Below are 24,156 nucleotides of genomic sequence, written 5' to 3' on the forward strand. Positions count from 1 at the left end.
AAATAGGCTGAAAATAACTGTCTGAGAAGGTTTACTTTGTGCGCATCTGAACAATGTTCACTTTTAATGAGTAGAAAAGAGTCTGTAGGAAGACTTTTCCATACTCTATGCATTTAAACATACCCGCATGCGGCATCTGCCTTGAACATGTGCACTGTGCTCACAGCTTTCCTTTAACTGTGTTGATTAAAGTTAAGTTAAAAATCATAGATCTTTACTGATACATTATAGTGAGATTCATTTCAGTGGTCATTTGTTCTCCAGTCCTCGATGTTCAGACTAGGGGGGGAAAGTGATTTCAAGTTTGCACCATTTTATGAGCCATAAAATCTAAAACTGTTTTAGAGGAGTGAAAGTGCCAAGTTGTGACCACAGAGTGTACATAAAAGATAGACATAGAGCTACCCTGGTTCTCTGTAGTACTAATGGCCTTCTCCATTTTAAGTGACAGTTGATGATCCAGCAAACTGGGATTGAACTTGTAAACAGTAGATTTACAGCGAAACCAAGCAAAGACTGCATACAAAAAATAGGAGCCAATATGGAAATGTCCAACAGGAGGCAATTCATTTAATTGCAAAAACATTCCTCTTGTACAATGATGATTCTACTCCTCATGGGATTTATGACCTCAATAAACACTTTCATGATGACTTCATTCATTCATTCTATTACTTTATTCAAGTTGTTTAATACAGCATCCAGCCAATTAGAGAAAGCCTTATTTTGGCTGGTGATTCACAAATCCCTAATATTAAAGCTTGCCATATCCTGGATTTGTCAATCAGATCCAGTGCTTGGTTATTATTATTGGTTTCAAAACCCAATGTGCCAAATTGCTAAACTATGGGTTTCAGAATCGGTGTACATAAACCTCAGGGGTAGGCAACTCCAGGCCTCAAGTGCCGCTGTCCTGCAGGTTTTAGATCTCACCCTGGGTCAACACACCTGAATCAAATGATAAGTTTATTACTAGGCCTCTGGAGAACTTCAAGACAGGTTGAGGAGGTAATTTAGCCATTTAAATCAGCTGTGTTCAAGGACATCTAAAACCTGCAGGACACCGGCACTCGAGGCCTGCAGTTGCCTACCCCTGACATAAACCAACAGGTGGCATTATGGTGGCTCTGTCTACTTTGTATATGTCGTCTGTGGTTGAGGAAGTTAAGGGTTTTGTTTTTTTTATTCTGATATTATGTAAAGTGAAATCATTGTAGTGACCTTTAAAAGGAGCTGCTACTCCAGATGTCAAAGGCTGTCTGTGGGGAAGGCAGCGTGTGAAAGCAGGGCTCAGGGAAAAAGGAATAAACTCTGAAAACAGCTTTAATGCTGTTAACATCATAAGGGTTAACTTGCAAGAGTACAAAAAGTTCAAAGCATCTGCAGAGCAGGAAATCTGGATCTAGCAGGAAATAAGGATCTCAGGAACAGAAGCTAAGAACCGAGGACATGGAATAACAACACTAGAAGGAACTTGTATGAAGCATCAGGAAGAGATGTAAAAGAAATAACTGTGGATAGAAAGCTAAATTCCAACAATGCAGAATCCTAATCAAACCAAAAATACATAAAAAAGAAGCCAAAAACTCAAAACCCAAAGCACGACAACTGTGGTATCCCTGAGCTTAGCTTCAACCTCAGGCAGGACTGCTGAAGTAACGTCTTTATTTACACCCAACCACACGGACGTTTGACATTGCTCAACACTTTTAGAGCACATACAGTTCATAAAATTAACAAATGACTAATCCTTAGTAATGCACAGGCCTGGTGTTCCCTCAGCATGGTTGGTATGTGTGGCAGCCCAAGTCCTAGCAGCCAGCATTCGACTGGATAGATTAGCACAGCACAACAACTCAGCTCATACTGGCCCTGCTCCTTAAACACTCCTTTCCCCAGCTCCCCCTTTGCAGCTGTACAAAACCGCACACTGCTCCCACATACCCTTTCAATGAATATGAACCTCTCCCCCTCTAAGTTAAATCAGTTGATATAGTCACAAAACAGCATTTGAGACTTCTAAATCCAAAGATCTGAGTGATTTCAGACGTCGGGTTTTGCTTCTTCGGCCTCAAGTCTGTTTGGGTCTCCACTGTAAACGTCTGGCATGTGATCTTATCTAGGCGTTACCTTGCGTGGACTTTACTGCAGCCCTCTCTATATCAAGAATTGCCCCTACTGCACATGTTTCTAATACAAAGAAGAGAGATTATGAATGTTAATGTTAAGCAGTTTGATGCTTCTAGCAACCTTCTGTGCTACTTAGAAGTGCATTTGAAGCAAATATTTTTGCAGCAGCTGTGGTTATCTTTTATAAGGTGTGTTTAAGAAACTGATTCCAAATGTTAAAAAGTTTTCTTTTTGGATCCTTGAGGCGCCGGTGTGGACACAAGAGATCAGTGTGGGCTTGTATGTATCTGTCTCTCTCTGTGTTTAATTTAGTAGAATTGGGAAAAGCTTCTCCTATGACAGTGTTTAAACAAGCTTATTTGTATGTTATACTTAGTCAGCTTTCTCTGTGTGCCTTTTAGACCTGCAGGCCTCTGAGTCATTTGAACATTATAGTATATCAGACAAAGCCATGGACTACAGGCTGCTGCAGATGGATGAGGACCAGGACAGGATGTATGTGGGCTGCAAGGACCATGTTCTCTCCATGGACATCAACAACATCACCCATGGCACACTTAAGGTCAGCAGATGCTTATTGTTGCAGTTAAACAGAAACGCTTTATGCCATTGCAGCGTTGGTATCATGGTGCGCTATTTTTTTTTCTCACAGGCACAAAGAAGAAAACATGAATGTTATGTAAAAACACTGTGTAAGAGACAACACAACACCACTGCTGAGGATATTATTGTAATGTGTGTGCAAATTACCATGCATTTGCTATCCTCCGTACACTTTAAGGGTTTTTCAAAATAGCCATAAAAACGCTCATGCTCACTTATAACTAATTCCGCATGCAGCGAAGGAATCATCTTCTGTGTAATTGACAGGCATGAAGTGCATAAACAGATGGGAAAGCATTTAGGTTCCCCCAGAGAGTGCTGCACCGCATCCATTTTTGTCAAGTAAATTGCTTGATATATTCATTGAGAGCGACCTTTAAGCACCTCTCCCGGGTTTGAAAACACACATTTCCACAGATGATAGCAAGCTGTAATCACTGACACCGAGACTTGTGTGGAAACTAAAAAATGTCCGAGCATTCATTGTACTCATTTTGCACAGTGTTTTTTTGCCCATGTACTTAGGATATAATGAAACCTCATGAGCATATTGATGTTACGCCTCTTTCAATCTGTTAGTCGCTAATTTAACTGATGTGCCTTTTTTTTTTTCTAACCATCAGCTGTTTTGGCCTGCTTCAACAACCAAAATAGAAGAATGCCAAATGGCAGGCAAGGACCCTACAGTAAGGAGATTAAACCTCTTTGATTTCTTGATTTATTTTAGACTCCCACTACTGTAATAACACATTACAGCATAGATTGCATGTTGTTCATTTACATGTTTTTAGCATTCAGCTAAATACAAAGACTCTATATAAAAGATAGTTTTGGTCACCATAACATCACCCTGTGTTTTGAAGCTTTGAGTTTAGTGTTGTGCGTATCACCGTGTTGGGTTTTTTGGCACCAGCAGTGACCAAATTTTAACAACAATACGAAGCGTTAATTTATCAGTTAGCAACATTAAGTTTGGTTAGCAAGATGTAGCTATACAGGGAGTGCAGAATTATTAGGCAAGTTGTATTTTTGAGGAATAATTTCATTATTGAACAACAACCGTGTTCTCAATGAACCCAAAAAACTCATTAATGTCAAAGCTGAATGTTTTTGGAAGTAGTTTTTAGTTTTAGCTATTTTAGGGGGATATCTGTGTGTGCAGGTGACTATTACTGTGCATAATTATTAGGCAACTTAACAAAAAACAAATACAGTGGGGCAAAACAGTATTTAGTCAGCCACCGATTGTGCAAGTTCCCCCACTTAAAATGATGACAGAGGTCAGTAATTTGCACCAGAGGTACACTTCAACTGTGAGAGACAGAATGTGAAAAAAAAAAATCCATGAATCCACATGGTAGGATTTGTAAAGAATTTATTCGTAAATCAGGGTGGAAAATAAGTATTTGGTCAATAACAAAAATACAACTCAATACTTTGTAACATAACCTTTGTTGGCAATAACAGAGGTCAAACGTTTACTATAGGTCTTTACCAGGTTTGCACACACAGTAGCTGGTATTTTGGCCCATTCCTCCATGCAGATCTTCTCGAGAGCAGTGATGTTTTGGGGCTGTCGCCGAGCAACACGGACTTTCAACTCCCGCAACAGATTTTCTATGGGGTTGAGGTCTGGAGACTGGCTAGGCCACTCCAGGACTTTCAAATGCTTCTTACGGAGCCACTCCTTTGTTGCCCGGGCGGTGTGTTTTGGATCATTGTCATGTTGGAAGACCCAGCCTCGTTTCATCTTCAAAGTTCTCACTGATGGAAGGAGGTTTTGGCTCAAAATCTCACGATACATGGCCCCATTCATTCTGTCCTTAACACGGATCAGTCGTCCTGTCCCCTTGGCAGAAAAACAGCCCCATAGCATGATGTTTCCACCCCCATGCTTCACAGTAGGTATGGTGTTCTTGGGATGCAACTCAGTATTCTTCTTCCTCCAAACACGACGAGTTGAGTTTATACCAAAAAGTTCTACTTTGGTTTCATCTGACCACATGACATTCTCCCAATCCTCTGCTGTATCATCCATGTGCTCTCTGGCAAACTTCAGACGGGCCTGGACATGCACTGGCTTCAGCAGCGGAACACGTCTGGCACTGCGGGATTTGATTCCCTGCCGTTGTAGTGTGTTACTGATGGTGACCTTTGTTACTTTGGTCCCAGCTCTCTGCAGGTCATTCACCAGGTCCCCCCGTGTGGTTCTGGGATCTTTGCTCACCGTTCTCATGATCATTTTGACCCCACGGGATGAGATCTTGCGTGGAGCCCCAGATCGAGGGAGATTATCAGTGGTCTTGTATGTCTTCCATTTTCTGATGATTGCTCCCACAGTTGATTTTTTCACACCAAGCTGCTTGCCTATTGTAGATTCACTCTTCCCAGTCTGGTGCAGGTCTACAATACTTTTCCTGGTGTCCTTCGAAAGCTCTTTGGTCTTGGCCATGGCGGAGTTTGGAGTCTGACTGTTTGAGGCTGTGGACAGGTGTCTTTTATACAGATGATGAGTTCAAACAGGTGCCATTCATACAGGTAACGAGTGGGGGACAGAAAAGCTTCTTACAGAAGATGTTGCAGGTCTGTGAGAGCCAGAGATTTTCCTTGTTTGAGGTGACCAAATACTTATTTTCCACCCTAATTTACGTATAAATTCTTTACAAATCCTACCATGTGAATTCATGGATTTTTTTTTTTCACATTCTGTCTCTCACAGTTGAAGTGTACCTCTGGTGCAAATTACTGACCTCTGTCATCATTTTAAGTGGGGGAACTTGCACAATCGGCGGCTGACTAAATACTTTTTTGCCCCACTGTATATACCCATTTCAATTATTTATTTTTACCAGTGAAACCAATATAACATCTCCACATTCACAAATATACATTTCTGACATTCAAAAACAAAACAACAACAAATCAGCGACCAATATAGCCACCTTTCTTTGCAAGGACACTCAAAAGCCTGCCATCCATGGATTCTGTCAGTGTTTTGATCTGTTCACCATCAACATTGCGTGCAGCAGCAACCACAGCCTCCCAGACACTGTTCAGAGAGGTGTACTGTTTTCCCTCCTTGTAAATCTCACATTTGATGATGGACCACAGGTTCTCAATGGGGTTCAGATCAGGTGAACAAGGAGGCCATGTCATTAGTTTTTCTTCTTTTATACCCTTTCTTGCCAGCCACGCTGTGGAGTACTTGGACGCGTGTGATGGAGCATTGTCCTGCATGAAAATCATGTTTTTCTTGAAGGATGCAGACTTCTTCCTGTACCACTGCTTGAAGAAGGTGTCTTCCAGAAACTGGCAGTAGGACTGGGAGTTGAGCTTGACTCCATCCTCAACCCGAAAAGGCCCCACAAGCTCATCTTTGATGATACCAGCCCAAACCAGTACTCCACCTCCACCTTGCTGGCGTCTGAGTCGGACTGGAGCTCTCTGCCCTTTACCAATCCAGCCACGGGCCCATCCATCTGGCCCATCAAGAGTCACTCTCATTTCATCAGTCCATAAAACCTTAGAAAAATCAGTCTTGAGACATTTCTTGGCCCAGTCTTGACGTTTCAGCTTGTGTGTCTTGTTCAGTGGTGGTCGTCTTTCAGCCTTTCTTACCTTGGCCATGTCTCTGAGTATTGCACACCTTGTGCTTTTGGGCACTCCAGTGATGTTGCAGCTCTGAAATATGGCCAAACTGGTGGCAAGTGGCATCTTGGCAGCTGCACGCTTGACTTTTCTCAGTTCATGGGCAGTTATTTTGCGCCTTGGTTTTTCCACACGCTTCTTGCGACCCTGTTGACTATTTTGAATGAAACGCTTGATTGTTCGATGATCACGCTTCAGAAGCTTTGCAATTTTGAGACTGCTGCATCCCTCTGCAAGATATCTCACTATTTTTGACTTTTCTGAGCCTGTCAAGTCCTTCTTTTGACCCATTTTGCCAAAGGAAAGGACGTTGCCTAATAATTATGCACACCTGATATAGGGTGTTGATGTCATTAGACCACACCCCTTCTCATTACAGAGATGCACATCACCTAATATGCTTAATTGGTAGTAGGCTTTCGAGCCTATACAGCTTGGAGTAAGACAACATGCATGAAGAGGATGATGTGGACAAAATACTCATTTGCCTAATAATTCTGCACTCCCTGTAGATCAAAGATGGGTCACACACATCACTGATCTGTTAATCAGTCTGACAGTATGTAAATGAAATTAACGTTACAGCACACCATATTATTTGCCATATTAAGAACCAACACTACAAAAACATTTAAGTGAAATTGGTGACCTACAAGAAGCCTAACATTGCTAGCAGACAGCTAGTTAGTACAAGGTAGCCACACCGCTAATAATTCATAACTAAATCCCCAATGCTAACTAAAAAAGGTAGCGTATTTAGAAGTTATTTAGCTTCTTTAGCACCCTTTAGCTCAAATTTAGTTATATCACTATCTAGCTAAACAATAAATGTAATATTTAGTTTTGTTTATCACAATCCCATAACGGTCATTTTTAAACATTTTTGGATCATTCAGCATTAAATCTGTCACTGTCCCACAATAAGAACAGTTAAAGTATGATTAGAAAAACATACTTTTTACCTTGTAATCGGAAGGTTGCCGGTTCGAGCCCCGGCTTGGACAGTCTCGGTCGTTGTGTCCTTGGGCAAGACACTTCACCCGTTGCCTACTGGTGGTGGTCAGAGGGCCCGGTGGCGCCAGTGTCCGGCAGCCTCGCCTCTGTCAGTGCGCCCCAGGGCGGCTGTGGCTACAATGTAGCTTGCCATCACCAGTGTGTGAATGTGTGTGTGAATGGGTGGATGACTGGATGTGTAAAGCGCTTTGGGGTCCTTAGGGACTAGTAAAGCGCTATATAAATACAGGCCATTTACCATTTACCATTTACTTTTGCTAATATTTTTCATTGAAAGCTTTATTTCTTTATTTGTCAAATTGAATGTAAATGCACAAATAAAGTGTTACGTAAGGCCGAAAATGGCCTCCGTACAAGAAAGTGGTAGCTCTAATATTGACCAGTAACGAACCACCACACGCACACTGTAATGGGTTACACAAGATTTATTTGTTCTTTCTCCGGGTAAAACTACTGGCTGAAGACACAACTCTGGCCAGGAATCCAAGGCCCAAGGCCACCGCGGTCAGGGTTGTTAGCCTGGTTACAAACAGGGGAAAGGTGGTCACTTGGAAGAACAAGCAGCAAAAACGTATCAATCCTGCAGCTTCCTCAAAAAGGCTTGCCACCCACCTTTTCAGGCCTGACTTCGTTCGAGGCTGGGTCTCCACATCACATCCTGGGAGCTGGAACTTCCCCAAAACTGGTCCAGTTTCCTTGTCAGGGGCACAGAGAGTCTCCAGTCCAGTGTTTGTTTTCCTGCCTTCCAGCACATCCACTCACATCCCAATAAGAATGAGTCCTCCCTCCAACATCCTCAGTTTATTTTAAAAGCAAAACCAGGCCAGGTTAAAAATCTTTTCCATTAAAATGTGCACACTTCATCCTGGATCTTCGAGGCTTCCCTGCTTCACCAGTGTCCTACTAAAAAAACAACGACAACCCCTACTTCCTGTTTCCTCTCCCCTTTATAGAGAAGGGCTCCAATCCTCCCCAATCAGCTGCTCCCTGTATTCAACTCCAAATAGCTGGCAGCTGGACTAGAGTAGAATCTCCACTCCCACATGGGTGTGGCCCACACCTCACATCAAACACAAAAAAACCACCAAAGCATGCAATTAATACAAAACAAAATCTAAAGAAATGCCAACCCAAAAGCTTAGTGGGGGATTCTCTCCATCCTTTTCCACCATGCTATACTCTGTAACAAAAGAAAGAAGAAAGTTGTTTCCCTTTGACAAGAATTAAGGCAAAAAAAAAGCTCCTTATTATTATATTTGGTGGACAAGAATCAATCTAGACCTCCCGAACCCCCCGTTGTCCTATTACCGCTTTGAAAAAAAAGGGGTTTTTTCTTGTTTTGTTTTTTCACTACCTGCTGTACAATTTCCTTGGTTTCCTTTGCAGCACTTCTACGTATTTTCTTTGTCTGAGTTATGATAATTACAGGACAAAATACAGATAATGAGCTATCCTATTTAACAAAGTTGGGCCCAAAGAGTCAACATGACAGGGTTTCTTTGATTTACTACAGTGTCATTAAAACTGGGACAAATTACTCTTCTTTTTCTTAAGACGTGTTGTTAAACTCCTTCACACTAAAAGAACATGAAGAATTTTATAGGTTACTGAGCAATAGTTTTGCTGGCACAGGCTACTTAAGACCAGACTGAGCTGTATGCGGCCCACAACCTAAAATGAGTTTGACACCCCTAATCTTGACTAAAGGTTTAGTCAGCTGTTCCAAGATCCGCTCCTCCAAGTGGGTCTGCAGCGGAAGTTGCCTCCTGGGATTTCCCTCTCGCATCTGTGAGTTTGCGTCAGATCCAACTGTATTTCTATCAAGCAGCAGATGTCTGCAGGGTCACCGCCTGGCCTGGAGTCCTTGTGGCATCGTCACAGTTAGTCAGTGCAAGATCGAGGTGTGGAGGCGATTGAAATGCCACGGATCAGTGTAAAAATAAAAAATAAAAAAAAACAGACTCAAAGCTTACTGACGCAGATATTTCATAAGCCACCCTGGTTCTGAGAAGCACTTGTTAGCTACAACAAGGTTTAATGAAGACATACAGCGAGAGTCAATTTATTCCTCCTCCGCATCTGTTTTCCTCTAATTGGGTTGTTCTGAAACAAGTGCACGCACAGTTGTCTATATATACAGCAGGGCTGAGGACATGCGAATGGAAAGAGAAAAACTAACTTTTTACACAAAAGAAAGGCCTAATTTTTAATGTAACTAAAAAAAGAGTCAATCTGCTGCCAGTCCTCCATGGTTTCACACATTCTCCACCATCTCTGCATCATCTGACAGGCCCTGGGCTAACAGAGCCAGGGTTTTATTCAACATGCTGTTGCAGATACAGAAAAAAAAGCTGTTTCCAGTCATGGAGTGATTTGTGCTGCGCTGACTCATAGCAAGCCTGCTGCAGACAGGCTACCACAAATATTTGGGTGAGCCATCTCTGTGTGGAGCCACTTGATGGCCTCTTCTCCCTTCTGTCATGCCTTTTCTTATTGAATCCCTGCGAGTTTTCCTTTAAAGATTTTACTTTCTGTTTCCATCTTACCATTTTTCCTTGGTCACTTTTTCCAACTCCTTTAACATCTCTCCCTTTCTTTTCTTCTTACACCACACTGCAGTTTTTTTTTTCTCTCGTACACAGTCTCCCCTCTCACAAGCTTTTTTTCTTCTTTTATCAGAGCCCTTGTACATATGTTATTGTTATAAATATAAGGTTTCCCTTCTACAGTACGATCTGTGGTCACGCATGTAACATCATGGGGGATATTAAGTCTGTTTGCTGCTTTGTCAAATGTATCAACTTTAAAAGAAGGCTGTATTTATGTCAGGAAACATAAAATCAAACATGATAGCTCATATATATTTGAGTTTGAAAGGCCTCAGAAGGATTTGATGAGACAGACAGAGAGTTAGATTTAAAAAAAAAAACAACAACAAAAAAAACAGTGCGAAACATGATAGATGTGGGTGCGTGTCAGTAAAAACGTTTTGTTACTTTGCATTGATCGCTCTCAGTGGAGCCTTGTGCAGTGACCATGCGTCGCAGCAGCTGTCATTCCAGCAGCCTTGGCCAAGTTCCTGACAGCTCCCTAGACATGTGTTCTTCTCCCCACTTCTTTCTCCTCACTTCTCCACTCATTTTCTGCAAACTCGGGCTTAATTAGCCACAAAGTCCAGCACACCTACAGCTGTGGGGTTTGGAAAGTGGAAGCAGAGATGAAGAGATGAAGTGAGAGTAGTAGTCAGTCTTACCTAGATATGTCACATATACCGCTGACACGTTTTTTCCACTGCCCTTAATACCAGACCTGTGAGCTCCGGGATCCTTTTATTGTGCAGCATGTGATTTTATAACCGTCACAACAACAGTGAGATAAGTTTGAATTACTCCCGCATATGGGAAAGAAATACTTCCAGAGCGACAAATAGGTTCTTTATTTGTGTGTCTCCTTGGCTATATAACACGAATTAGGTCTCTCCTCAGTGGCTGGTCTGGTCCAATCTGTGGGATTAAAGAAAAAAGGCAGCAGTGATTATCTTTGTTATTGCTGTAATAACTGTAAAGATTAAATATAACTTCAAATATGAATACCTGTGGGACTAAGTGCACCATGGCTATAAATGAAAATCAGTTAAAACATTCAACTTTTGTTATGGCACAACCAATCCTGAGCCAGTGCTGTAGGACCTAAAAACTGCAGTTCCTGTCACGGCCACTTGAGGCTGCCTTTGATTAAAGATAGTACCGTATTAAAATCTCTTTAGTCTACATACCTTTCCTCTGTTTATTGATATAATTAATATTAAAATTAAGTAAAGAACAGTCTAAAGCATGAATGTCAAACTTATTTTACATCAGGGACCACATACAGCACACTTTGATCTCAAGTTTATCTCCACATTAAAATCACTGTGATTTCTTAATATAAGGAAAAGTGTGATTTCAACAGCACATCTCAGTTTTTGTACATGATAAAGAAATAATGCTCTATTTAATGAAATAAATTAGTCAGCATGGCTCTTTGGGCTTAAATTGGAAGAAAAATGTTTTGAAGTTACAGAAAAAGTTTTGATAGCTCATTTCGCAGACTGCCCTGTAATTATAAAACAACATTTTTGTTAAATATTTTTCTGTTTGTTCTTTATTTCACTGTGGACGCATTGTAAAGGCAGTAGGCAGAATTAAAGTCTTTGCTAGGCTAATTTTGGCCCTCAGGCCACATGTTTGACACCACTGGTCTAAAGAGTCAGTTCAGTTGTTTCATTTAGTTTAGTTTATTTGAGGTCTCTCTAAGTAGAGTCATAAAGTCAGTTAGTTCACATTAGCTTACATTTAATACCAGAAAGCCCCTTCTTACTGGATCAGCAAAGGATACAGATGCTAAATCCCTGATTTCATTAAATTAAGCAAGAGCTTATGAATTCAAAATTGAATTTTTTAGAGAAAAAGTGTCTCATTTGTTCTCTTAAATCTACATCACTTACATTAGCATGTGCCTCTCATTGTTTATCCTTATTTTCTAGCACGGCTGTGGGAACTTCATCCGGGTGGTGCAGCCTTATAACAGAACTCATCTGTTCATGTGTGGCAGTGGAGCGTATAGTCCCGTCTGTGTGTATGTCAACAGGGGCCGCAGACCAGAGGTGGGTATAAATGAAGGAAGCACTTCATTAGAAAAGCAAACTCATGAAGGAATAAATGTTTTGGGGGAGCACCGAGTAGGTGATCATTGCAACTGGCACTGTAACAGCTGTTACAGATTAAAATTCTCATTGTGCAGAGTGATTATACACAGACATGATCTCAAGAGTGGAAAAATAAAATAAAGTCTAGCACTCTCGTACATCTGTAAATATATTGTAAATGACTGGGTTGTAATGGTGCACAAGTGAGGCTAAGGACACTTTGTAAAGTTTATGGAAGTTTTGGTTTCTCTGTTATTTCCAAAACAAGCTTGTGTCAACTATGTTGAGCAAATATCATTAAAATGATGTAATTTATTTAGCTCCTGAAAACTTTAGTCGACTGTTAATACAATGCGCGATGAGTGAAATTAGTGTGAGTACTAGCACACAGAGAAAATAAGCGAATCTTATTCACTGTGTGACAGTAATCATAAAAAATGCCTCAAGAGGTCTGTTTACCCCTTTTTTGCAACAAATCAAATTATGTACAATTATTTAGAGGTTTGAACCCAACATGACATGTTTTTGATTGATTGCTATAATAACATGAAAATTGAATTTTCCTTGTATTACTGACTGTTGGAATGAGAACAGCAAAATTCAGAATCGCTAAGTGCGGAAAATACATTAAGCTGATGTCAATTGGTGCATGAGAAAAAATGGCTATAATCATACCACAACATTGTTTTCGCAGATCTCCTAGGAGTTGGATGTGTCAACATATGGTTAAAAAAAAACATACATCTCGTAACTTTTTTTGAGCACAGTTTTCATGTAGCCTTTGGAGATCCCTAAAAAAGACATCCACCTTGGTCCCTAATGGACATAAATGTCCATTCCCCAAAAAGTGCAATAAAAATATTATATATTAATATTTTTTTCCACTTTAAATTGGTCAGTCTTTTAAAACTACTTCTCCCTGAAATATTCATATAAAGTTTTAATTATATTTTCGTTGTTTTAACCCTTTAAATCCCAGTTTTACTTCATGAGCGCCCTGTTTTTTTAGCCCCCAAAAACAAAAAAAACTCAATATTTAAAAAAAATAACATTTGAAGTAATATTTGATTGTTATTATAATTAGGCCTTTAGATGGACTAAAGATTGGCACCAAGAGTCATTTCGATCGCCTTTTATTTTTTTTCCAGGAGCGCATTTCATAAAATGCACACTATCGACCACGCCCAAAAAGTGCAATAAAAATATTAAATATTAATTTTTTTTCACTTTAAATTGGTCAGTCTTTTAAAACTACTTCTCCCTGAAATATTCATGTCAAGTTTTAATTACATTTCGCGGATTTTAACCCTTTATATCCCGGTTTCGTCACATGAGCGCACTGCTTTTTTTGCCCCAAAAACATAAAACATAAAACATAAAATATTTTCCAAAAAAAACATTTGAAGTAATATTTTATTGTTATTATAATTAGGCCTTTAGATGGACAAAAGATTGGCACGAACATTAATTTCGATCCGGTTTTAATTTTTTTTCCAGAAGCCAAAAATGTCCCCAGGCGGCGCTGCTGCTCCTGCTCCCCCGGGGAGGAGTGCCTCTGCCGCGGGTGTGTTTCGCGCAGCGCCGGAGCATATGGTTCGGTTCCCGTGTCTGCAGCACACACTTCCGCTACCACGTGAAAACAAATACGTCATTTCCTGTTGATTAAAAAAAAAAAAAAAAATCAAACGAACCTAAGGGTAGAAAATGGTCCGGAACGAGCAGCGGGCCAAGCTGCTGCTGTACGCGGGAAATTAGTCTGCCTTTTCCGGGTATCTGTCTCGAGCAGGCCGCTGGAGAACATACACAAACATGTGTATGTTCCAGCAGGCGTCACATGTGGAGCAAGGGCGCCACCCGGTGGACAAATAAAAAAATTACAACTCTAAGGCCTGTAGTCCAAAACGAAACCTAAGCTAGAAACCTGACGATCGATTTGACCGTAATTTTTCTGGCGTGAAAAATAGCGTTTATAATGGGTTTCAATGTGGACATTTTTGTCCAAAGGGACTAATGTGGATGGATTGCTGTAACTTAGCCATTTTAGGCTGATTTAATGAATTGACACCACAATTAAAAAAAAATAAGTAAAAAAAACATTCTTTGACAAATTTGGCTATATTCCACTCAACACAGTGAAGATGGTTTAAAACTAAAAATGAAAAAGACAATAAATGTCCTTAGGAACCTCCAAGGGGTAGTCAATTTGATGCCACATGAGAGCAGAGATGCTAAGGCTGAGAGAGAGAAAATTGAGGTCTAGTGTCAAGGATGGATGGCTGTATTCTGAGCTCTAATCTCCAGCCACACAGCCCTGAAAGTAAGAGCGGGGAAGCCCTCCAGGAGAAAAGTGCTCACCGAGCGAGCAGCGTTCAGCCACAGACCGTCAGCTGCTGCCAAACACTAATAAGCAGAGCGAGAGAGCTGCAAACCAGGCTCCTTCCTCACCGCGGGGCCTTTTGTCATTTGGGGTTTTTGTTTGACAGGCAGACTGCTATGTTTGCAACTTCTGAACTCAAACATGTCAGTGTCTCAAAGAAAGTGATCTGTTAAGTGTAACAAGCTGTTGTAGTGGGAAGCTGACAGTGAGCTCTCATCATGGACCTTTGCTCTAGGTTGTGAACGTGCTGCAGCCTGTTGAATGGATCTAACGAGATTTTTTTGCACGTGTTAGTGTTTTTCGGCCTTAGTTTTTCAAGTACTCCTAAAACACATAGTGAATTACATACTGCGATAAATGTCAGTCTTAGTCGGGGAAATAATCTTTTATTTAGTCTTTAAATCTTTATATGGTGTCGTAAGTCTGCTTTTTCACGAGTGCACATAGCATATTTTGAGGTATAAGCATTTTTTATTTGTTGAAAAAAAAATTACTTTATAGATCTCCTTCTAATAAAAGGAAAAAAACAATCTGAACTTAATATCAAATAATCTGTGGATGATGAACTGCACGTTTATCCCTTCATCTCTGTGCAAATTTTTTGGAACAACGCTGCTTAACAAAGGTCAATGAGCCAAATGAATTACAAATAAATAAGACATTTTTTCAGATGAGAGGGGCTTTAAAATTAATAAGATGGCTATTTTTTGCAGTGTAGAGGTTAATGACAGGACCTGCCAGATGGAGTCTATCCACTTCCAGAACCTCTTGGCGAACAGGCATATTTTCCTGGAATAACAGTGCTTAGCTGACGTCATCCCCATTCAAGGAAGCTGCACCATCGCCATGGGCATGATCTAAATAAGATGGGACAGGAAGTGCTATAATTTACCTAGGTTGCTGCGGTGCTTGGACTGTCCAGTCTGCCGCAAGGAGGCTGTTGAAACTTGGCAGCATTTCCGCCTGAGAAGAGGAGTTGGCTGTCCAACAAATAAGCAGGGAAATTCCTCCTCTTCTCCTCCCAAACGGAATGTTCTTTTACTATCCCACATGGAGCAGTTAAGGTAGACCAGGGCAGGACAGCCTCTGTGTCTCCTTAAAGGAGGCTCTGAGCAGGGCTACTCTGTGGGACGCAAAATACACTGTTGCACTCAAATATTCAGTTTTATAGCGGTAGAGAGCACAAGACAGAAGAACGTATCATATAAAACTGTCTCCAAAATGTCTGACTTCCTCTTTTTCTCTGTGGCAGGAACAAGTATTTCACATTGACTCCAGGACAGAGTCAGGAAAAGGGAGGTGCTCCTTCAATCCACAAGTGAATACAGTCTCTGTCATGCTCAGTAGGTGCCTCAATCGCTATCTACTATTTTCTTGTTTTTTTATAAAACCCCTGAAAACAACATTATTTTTCACCACAAAATTACATTTCCTTTGTTTTGGAGTGAACTTTTTGAAGCAAAAACAAGAGTATGCATAAGCCACTAGATTTAAAAGATGGCCACTCTGACCTTTTGCCTGGGAAATCTTTTTCTATACCTTTGTTGTGACGTGACGACCAAAGACAGGCTCATTTCGTATGCAGCCGTATGACTATGGTTTACACCCTAAGTTATAATCTGCATTGTTATTTATTTGGCTGTAAATGAAGTTCAAGAGTCCTTGATAAACATTTTACTTAGGCAATAAATCAAATGAGCCTTGAACAAATGAACAAATAGAAGTTATACGATGGAAGGTACTTTGAAACTGGCGTCACTTTTTCAAACTGGAGGCTAGCTCATAGAGGCTAGCAAGTATTGAACAAATAATATCAACAATAGATAATTAGTCTCCAAAAGCTAATCAAGATTAGCTCATTTGTCTCCAAAGGTTGATTCTGTTCATCTGGACGTAGCGTTTTAAGTGGGGGAAATATTTTGATCAGTAGTTGTTGATCAATGGTCATGAGAATTTGCATAATTATGATGAAGAAACTGACCTCCCAGCCCATTGTTACTTCAGTGGTGCTAGTTTCAGTCATTATCCAAATGTACTGTTTATAAGCTTGGTGTGCATACCCAACCTTTCTTTAAAGTTTGTATATACATGGCTATGTGCCATGTCACTTGCACACTGCTAAAGTTAGCAGCGTGTCTTCTGACCTCAAACGTCAGTTTGCCATGGGCAGTGTTGGGGACGTTACTCAAATAAAGTAATGTATTTCACATTACTCATCATTTTTCTTTCAAAGTAATTCGGCTGGAGGAATTAATTGTTACACTACTTGTTACATTACTTTTTTGTTATTTCATAAAATGACCCAAAATGTATTATACATAATTACCAGTTAACCAATTGGGCTACACTCAAACACACCAAAACAAATGACTGCCCTAAAGAGGACACGCAGTTTCTTTAGTTTTTTCCTATAAAACAAAGCGGCCATCAAAAGCAAGATGAAAACCAGCCCAAAGAGACTTTAAAATGAACACCACAGTGATTCTACTTTAGAAACATGAACAGGCAAAAACAGATTGTTACCTGTTAAAGACGTGATGCGCCTGTATGAGGATGCTCTCTGTGCAGGTGCTTTCAAAGAGCTGATATAATGTGGTTGTTTATATCCAGAATGCAGTTTGCACAATATGAAATGCAATAAAAATAAAATTTTCCTTTTATGAAAAATGGGTTTACGAATTCAAACAAACATTGTAGCCTACACCTTCTCACTAGAAAAGTGAAGTGAATTAAAATTGTAGTTTAATTTTAATACACAAGAAATCCCCAGGTTAATACTTCAGTCAAGTCAGGCTAAACCCATCCCTTTCTCCACTTCTCCTTCCTTTGATCTCTGATTGGCCAAGGGGTGTTTGGTTGCTGTTGACATGTCTAAAGGCGAAACACTCCACCCTCAGCTCTGCTTTCTGACACCTGAGTATTGCCATGTCAGCAGCAGCTTTGCCAGCCAGTGAGCGATGTCAGAGATCACCGGGAGGGAGCCAGAGGGAAGGGTGCAGAATAATCCAAAGCCAGGGTCAAAGGCAGTGCTGTGAAAGCAGTGATGCAGCACGCGGAGCCCCTAAAGATCTGAGGCAGTGTCTGGGCTCAATAAAAAGCTGTGTTTCATTTCCAAATCCTCATGTTTTGGACCCTGTGTCGCTGTCTGAGTACTGTCAACACTCACCCCTTAGCTAGCTGGCTTGGATACGGGCCACATACCCTTAATCCTCCCCTAACTTGCCCCACATCCTCCAAAACATATGGTCCGAAACTGATAGACGATTAAGTGAGAGAAAAGGAATGCTAAAAAGCATGAAGCAGCTGTGAGGAACATGCTTATTAACAGCAGGACACACGCAGAGTGTAAGTGCCGTTAGTGCTATAGGCGTTTGGGTTTGAGTTCATTCTCAAAAAATAATAATGGTATAAATATATTACTAAAGCATCTGAATGTACCAAAGTCATGCAAGGCTCTATGTGTATTGTGGTAATGTTTTCAGGATTGTTGTGTGGGAATGTTGTTGATTGGGCTTGTGTGCATTCTTCTAGATCAGGAGCTGTTCTCAGGCATGTACATTGACTTCATGGGGACAGATGCTGCCATCTTCAGGAGCCTAACCAAGAGAAATGCAGTGCGGACAGATCAGCACAACTCTAAGTGGCTTAGTGGTGAGCACATGTCAGAGCTTCTATGTAAAGTATGAATTCACACAAATAAGATCTAGAAGGCCTCTTACCTTTTTCACTGTTTCACTCAGAGCCCATTTTCATCGACGCCCACCTCATACCAGATGGAACAGACCCCAATGACTCCAAATTGTATTTTTTCTTCCGCGAGAGGCTAACAGATAACAGTGGAAATACTAAGAATATCCACACCATGGTGGCCAGAGTGTGTCCGGTAAGTCCCTTTTGCTTTCGCCAAAATAAACCAGCACAGTTTCTTTTGTGTTTTTGCGTTGCTATGTGCGGCTTTTGTCGGCAGAATGATATTGGCGGACAGCGCAGCCTGGTCAATAAATGGACCACCTTTCTTAAAGCCAGGATGGTTTGTTCAGTTGTGGAGGAGGATGGCACGGAAACCCATTTTGATGAACTTGGTGAGTTAAACAGAAGAACATACTTGCAGCAATGCACCCTGTTATTATCAATGTATTACTTTTGACACATCATTTTCATGCTCGGGGTCTTCATGGTCTGCGGACCAAGTTTAAACAAATTTTACTGTTTGAAAAATATAATGCCGAGAACCAAAGAGATTGCTAATTTCCAAAAGCTTGCTATTTATGTTCCAAGGTTTCAAACAGATTGCTTTCTCCATAAACAATCCCGGGAACGTCCCATGTTTGGTCTGGATAAGAATTTCAGCCGTTTGTCCAGTTTCAAAACAATTGTTCTGTTGCTTTTGGTTACCTGGTATTCAACTATAAGCACATCCAGTACTTTCTTCGCCTTAGCCTCAAATTTCAAACATCAGCATGTAGCATTTGAGACCCAGACTCCATCTGTCAACATGTACATTTATCAGGCATTCATCTCTCTTTGGCCTTTTTATCTGTAGGATGATGTGAAATGAGATTTGGGGAATTTGCTGAAGGTATTAAACTGGAAGGTGTGTGCTTTTCTCTTTGTGTGTTTTCCCTTATAGAAAGTGTGTTTTTGCTGGAAACGGATCTGCCCAAGGGCCTGTTGGTGTTTGGCGTGTTCACTTCCACAAGGTAAGGCCGATGAAGCCAACTGTAACATTCCTGTAGGCCTCGGAGGTATGGTAATCATTCAGGGGATATCAGCAGATGGGGATGTGCTTGTCAAAGGGCCACTTACATATAAATATCATGTGTCACGTGGCAGAACAGCTTATTCAGATGATGAACTATCAATTACAGTGTCCTGGTGGTTTGGCCATATGGTATTCCTTGATTTTCTTTCCTCAAGATCCTCTGCAGCATTGTGCCATGTTGCAGACCAAGTGCGAGGGATACATTTATAGCACATGTGAATGTTAGAATTCATATGACATGATGTTGTTGGATGTCTTCCATAAGCATACTCTGTAGGATTGTTGAGTGCACAAAGAATTTAGTTACTGCATTTTTTAAATAGCTGAAACCCAGCCATGGTTTTTAGCAACTAGATAAACACACATTATAAAAAAAATCTGAGAAAAATATTGGAAGACAATAGCCTGATATCACAGAGTATTTTTATAATATCAGAAATTTAAGAAATAACAACATAAAAATCTTTAGATACTTATTTAATTTTTGAAATCCTGGAAATAATTTTTTTCATTTCATTTCATAGCCACAGTATGGTATATATGTCTAGCATTTCAGCATTCAGGGTAGCACAGTGGTGCACTATTGCCTCACAGCAAGAAGATCTTGAGTTCATTTGTCCAATGTGGAGGTTATATGTATGTTTTACACTGTCAGCACCTCTGTGACCTTAAAATAGATGAGCAGAAGAGGATGGATGGACGGACGGATGGATGGATTAAAAAAGCATTAAAATTCATTTAATTATACAAAGTTAAAGACAGTTTCAGATATGTACAAGGAGTTTAGTAGTGAAAGATCATTAGGTTTGTGTTTAAGTTGTTAAAATGGGCCCAAAAAGAACTAAAAAAAGAACAAAAAGAAATCAAATACACTGCAGGAAGGAAGAAAGTTGACCAACAAAAGTCAATGAAGGCAAAAACTGTGAAAATAAATTATAGAAACCAAAACAGTGAACACATACATGGCCCAGGGGACCTCAGTAAGTGAAAAAGAGGAAAAGACATGGATGACATAATAGGAAAGAAAATACTAAAAAACACAAAGAAAGAGGATTAAGGAAAAAATCCATGAGCTTCTGTGGTAACTGAAAAAAATGTTCTCAACAAACTGATTACTGAAACTGCTCTCCTCCAGCAGAAAGCACAGCCAGCAGGGCAACAAGGCAAATTTGGAAGTTTGAAAAAGTGATCACTCGATACTTCTGGTCAGATCTTTAATTGGGTCTGTTTGTTTAACCAAGTGTGACACTCTCACAACCCTCGATCCACTTGTTACCTCAGGATTGTAGAGCCTGCAGTAGTGTCTCCTGGCTCAAAAAAAAAACAGCCAAACTAAACACTGAGGTCCTCGAGGTCTCTGAGCTCTGTGTTATTCCTGCTTTCTTCCTCCCTCTCTCCACTTTGCACAATACGCTTCTGTTCGCCTTTTCAACAAAGCCTCTTTTATGTGTTAAGCAGTGTGGTTTTAAATGGCTGAGCCAAACCACATCAGACCATCGAGGAGGAAATAGGTGAGCTGTTGTCAGCGGAGCGTGACAGCAAGTTCACCCAGGCTCAACTCAGAAAAGGAGACCTTAATAAACAACCTCAGAATATTTCATCTGGGTGGGTCTTGAGATGGTGAATACTGGTTCCTGTTGCAGTGTCTCACCCAGGTTGTGCATGTCGTTTCAGCTCCGTGTTTAAAGGCTCAGCAGTGTGCGTGTACAACATGGCGGACATTCTCACAGTCTTCAACGGGCCCTTCGCTCATAGAGAAGGGCCCAACTTTCAGTGGATTGCATTCCAGGGGCGCATCCCCTACCCAAGGCCTGGAACTGTAAGTTACATTTAGGCTAGACAGTCATTTTTTATTGCTTTTTCATGATATGATAAGATAACCGATAATTACTAACATATGAGCGTATGATCATATTGTTTTATATTCTAAATAACATTTCCAAACAATTTAAAGCCATTAAACAATAAGTAAGGTATTTTCTCTGCAGCAGGACTTGCAATACTATTTTCTGTTTATTTAAATTTTCATTAATTGATAAAAAGAAAAAGAACTTGTGGAAATGAATGAATGAGATTTTGTTTTTGCACTGTTCAAACCCGCCCTATGTTTCTGCAGTGTCCTGGTGGAGCCTTCACACCTGACATTCAGACAACAAAGGAGTTCCCAGATGATGTGGTGACCTTTGTCCGCAACCATCCTGTAATGTTTAACGCCATCTATCCGGTGGGGAGGAGACCCCTGGTGGTTCGTACGAATGCTGATTATAAATACACGGCAGTGGCTGTGGACCAGGTCATGGCCGCTGACGGCAACTACCAGGTGCTCTTCCTTGGCACAGGTACGCGTTCTGCAGTTCAGATACAGAAACACTTTAAATATGGTTTTTGTACACATGTGACAAAAACAATATGACTGCATTCTACAGGCCTCAGCTTTCTGGTATTAGTTCTGGTATTTAAAAAATACCTTAGGCAGGTGTCTCATGCAGAATATTTCCGATAGATGTAATTTTGTGTTGAAATACGATAGAATAGTCCTTTATTGTCATTGTTCGTGCAACAAAGAACAAATATTTCGTAGCTCTTCAGCTGTTTTGACAGCAAAAGACAAAAAGAGACTATACTATAAAGATAACAGAGCTAAAGGTCAACAGAGCTTTAGGGAGCGAAGAGGGGCTTACTGGTTACTGCCAATGGGGAGAAACTGGTTTTTTTTTTTATCTGTTAGTTTTGGACCTGATTGAGCTTAATCTTTTCCTCAGAGGCTGATGTCTGGGGTGGGTGTGGTCCATTATAATACAACTAGCTTTCTTTTACAGTCAGCTGTTGTAAACACAACCAAAGGAAGGTCTTATTTATATTAGACGATAATACACTCTGCTGCCCTCACCACTTGTTTCAGATCTTTCCTGTTTCCTGCTGTGCAACAGCAGGTCAGAAGGTTCTCTACTGCTGACCAGTAGAGGGTCAGCTCAGCAGGTGATGAGGGAGGTGAGTGTGCTTTAACTTCCTTAAGAAGTTAAGCCCCTCTCTGGCTTTTTCCACCTGATGAGAAGATGCACGAGGTCCAAGTGAGGTCAACAAAGCCCTGGTAGTAGAGGCATAATAGTCCAGGTATTACAGGATGGGTGTTTTGCCTCTTAAAGAGCAGTGGGATGCATTTTTCTTTGTTTCTTCACACAAAAAAATATAAAAACGAACCAGCCAGACTACCAGCATCTCAATATTTTAATTTTACTAGCTCATTTAAATATATTTAATTGAAGTGAGATCAATGTTTGCGGTGCAAAGACGCTGTGTATAAAATAAATACAAACTGGATTCCATATAAGACCTACATCGTGGCATCAGCACATTCAAATATAGCCATCGTCTTTTCCGAAGACTGTGGCACCACCATATTCCTGTTCTAGGAAGGTGAGCTTTAAGTGCTACTATAAATTCATTTACAATGACATGCAGTACACAGAGGCTGATAGTGACATTTTCTTTCTGAACAGGTTATTGCTTGGAAACTCAATGACACAGCTGGTTATCAGATACACAGATAAGCTGGAGTACTTGTGTTGTTGCCACTCAGCTCAAACAGGTCAACATGGCGCTGCATGCAGTATAAATCAGTGCACAGATAGATCAGAGCAAAAGATAAAGTCCATTAAAAGTAGATTTTTTTCCATTACATAAGGAAGGAGGATCTATAATGGATTGCCACTTTTTTAGAAAGTCGCTACCTCCTGAGTATAAGGTTAAATGAGGGACACCATTGTAAAACATCACTTAAATGTCAAGTCATTGAAAATGCTAGAATGGCTTGCACTTGCAGAAATAATTTTTATGAACAAATTATGCTATAAAAAAAAGGCCTGACAGAAAAAAATGTAATGCTAAAAGTTGCATGTGATCATTGAGATAAAGCAGAGTAACATGTGATTATTTTCTCATCAGCCTAAATGTATGATCAACACTTTTCTCATTTTCAACCCATTGACCCACGTGATAACAGTATTATCATGGTGGTGCTACCGTTTTATGGCGCTGCGTGAGTACAAAAGGCTGAGGAAGTGGTGGGCTGATATTTACAGACAACAACATGAATGCCATAAGCAGATATACCAAAATACTGGCTGACAAGATGACACCCAGTCTCCAGAAACCTGTCATGTATCACAAATATTCCAATGATCCAAACCTCACTGACAAAGTAAAAAAAGTGAAAAATGCCAGACCCATTAAATCGTTACATCTATGCTGTCGGTGCATCATAAGTGCAAAACCTTCTGAAACCCTACACTGCAGCCTATACCATAATCTAACACTAATATGTGAAACATAAAGTTTGGTAACAATATCAGTCACTTACATTAGCTGCATAGGCTCTACATAGTTTTGCTGCAGAAGTATAACTTAAGCATTCGAAGTGATGCAGTTCCAAAAAGGTTCTACAGTTCTGATTTAGTTGACATGCAATATTGTGCAACAGCTTGCTGTGTAGTGAATATTTGTCGAATATATGCCAGTGTGTTTCTGTGCTTAAAAACACCAGATTTAGATAATAGAAAAATGTGTGTTTGTTAGCAGAAGTGCGTGTGCATTCATGCTTGTAATTGTCCACGTGTGAACATTGGCATTCAGCAAACTGCTCTGGGAGTCTCTCGCCCAGCTGCCGGTGTTTATCGAGCAGCCTCTCCTTTCTGTTCCTCCTGCCTTGATTTTTGAAGAGTAGCCAGTGCCGCGTACCCATATCTGCTCCTGAAATGGCGCTTTGTCTCAAGGATGGGGGAGACGGTCTTATCAGGCATTTCCAGGAGCTGTTACTGTACCCCCCTCCTCCTCCTCCTCCTCCCTGCTCTGCTGCTCAAATTCCCAGGCCAAAAGAGCCATACTGATGAGGATAGAGCTGCATTTTGCCCTTTTTGTGGTCGTTGACCTGCCTTA

At 40.6% G+C, this 24,156-nt stretch overlaps 1 protein-coding gene across 3 annotated transcripts in view; it reads left to right on the forward strand.

Annotated features, from left to right (window-relative positions):
- The window catches only part of sema3c (sema domain, immunoglobulin domain (Ig), short basic domain, secreted, (semaphorin) 3C), a 50,445-nt gene that overhangs the window by 17,493 nt on the left and 8,796 nt on the right, over window positions 1-24,156 (forward strand). For 2 of the 3 annotated variants that reach the window (XM_085387913.1, XM_085387914.1), the window contains exons 3-11: window positions 2,532-2,692; window positions 3,357-3,419; window positions 11,921-12,040; window positions 15,712-15,802; window positions 17,991-18,110; window positions 18,200-18,541; window positions 19,090-19,159; window positions 20,896-21,040; window positions 21,338-21,560. In XM_085387913.1, coding sequence (XP_085244039.1) covers window positions 2,532-2,692; window positions 3,357-3,419; window positions 11,921-12,040; window positions 15,712-15,802; window positions 17,991-18,110; window positions 18,200-18,541; window positions 19,090-19,159; window positions 20,896-21,040; window positions 21,338-21,560 — 1,335 coding nt within the window. The remainder of the gene's footprint in view (window positions 1-2,531; window positions 2,693-3,356; window positions 3,420-11,920; window positions 12,041-15,711; window positions 15,803-17,990; window positions 18,111-18,199; window positions 18,542-19,089; window positions 19,160-20,895; window positions 21,041-21,337; window positions 21,561-24,156) is intronic. The other variant, XM_085387915.1, reaches the window with a different exon arrangement.

This window comes from Rhamphochromis longiceps, linkage group LG17 (assembly GCF_057381845.1).
Source record: "Rhamphochromis longiceps isolate RC_006_pf linkage group LG17, R_longiceps_female_GT1.1, whole genome shotgun sequence".
Classification (NCBI taxonomy): Eukaryota; Metazoa; Chordata; class Actinopteri; order Cichliformes; family Cichlidae; genus Rhamphochromis; species Rhamphochromis longiceps.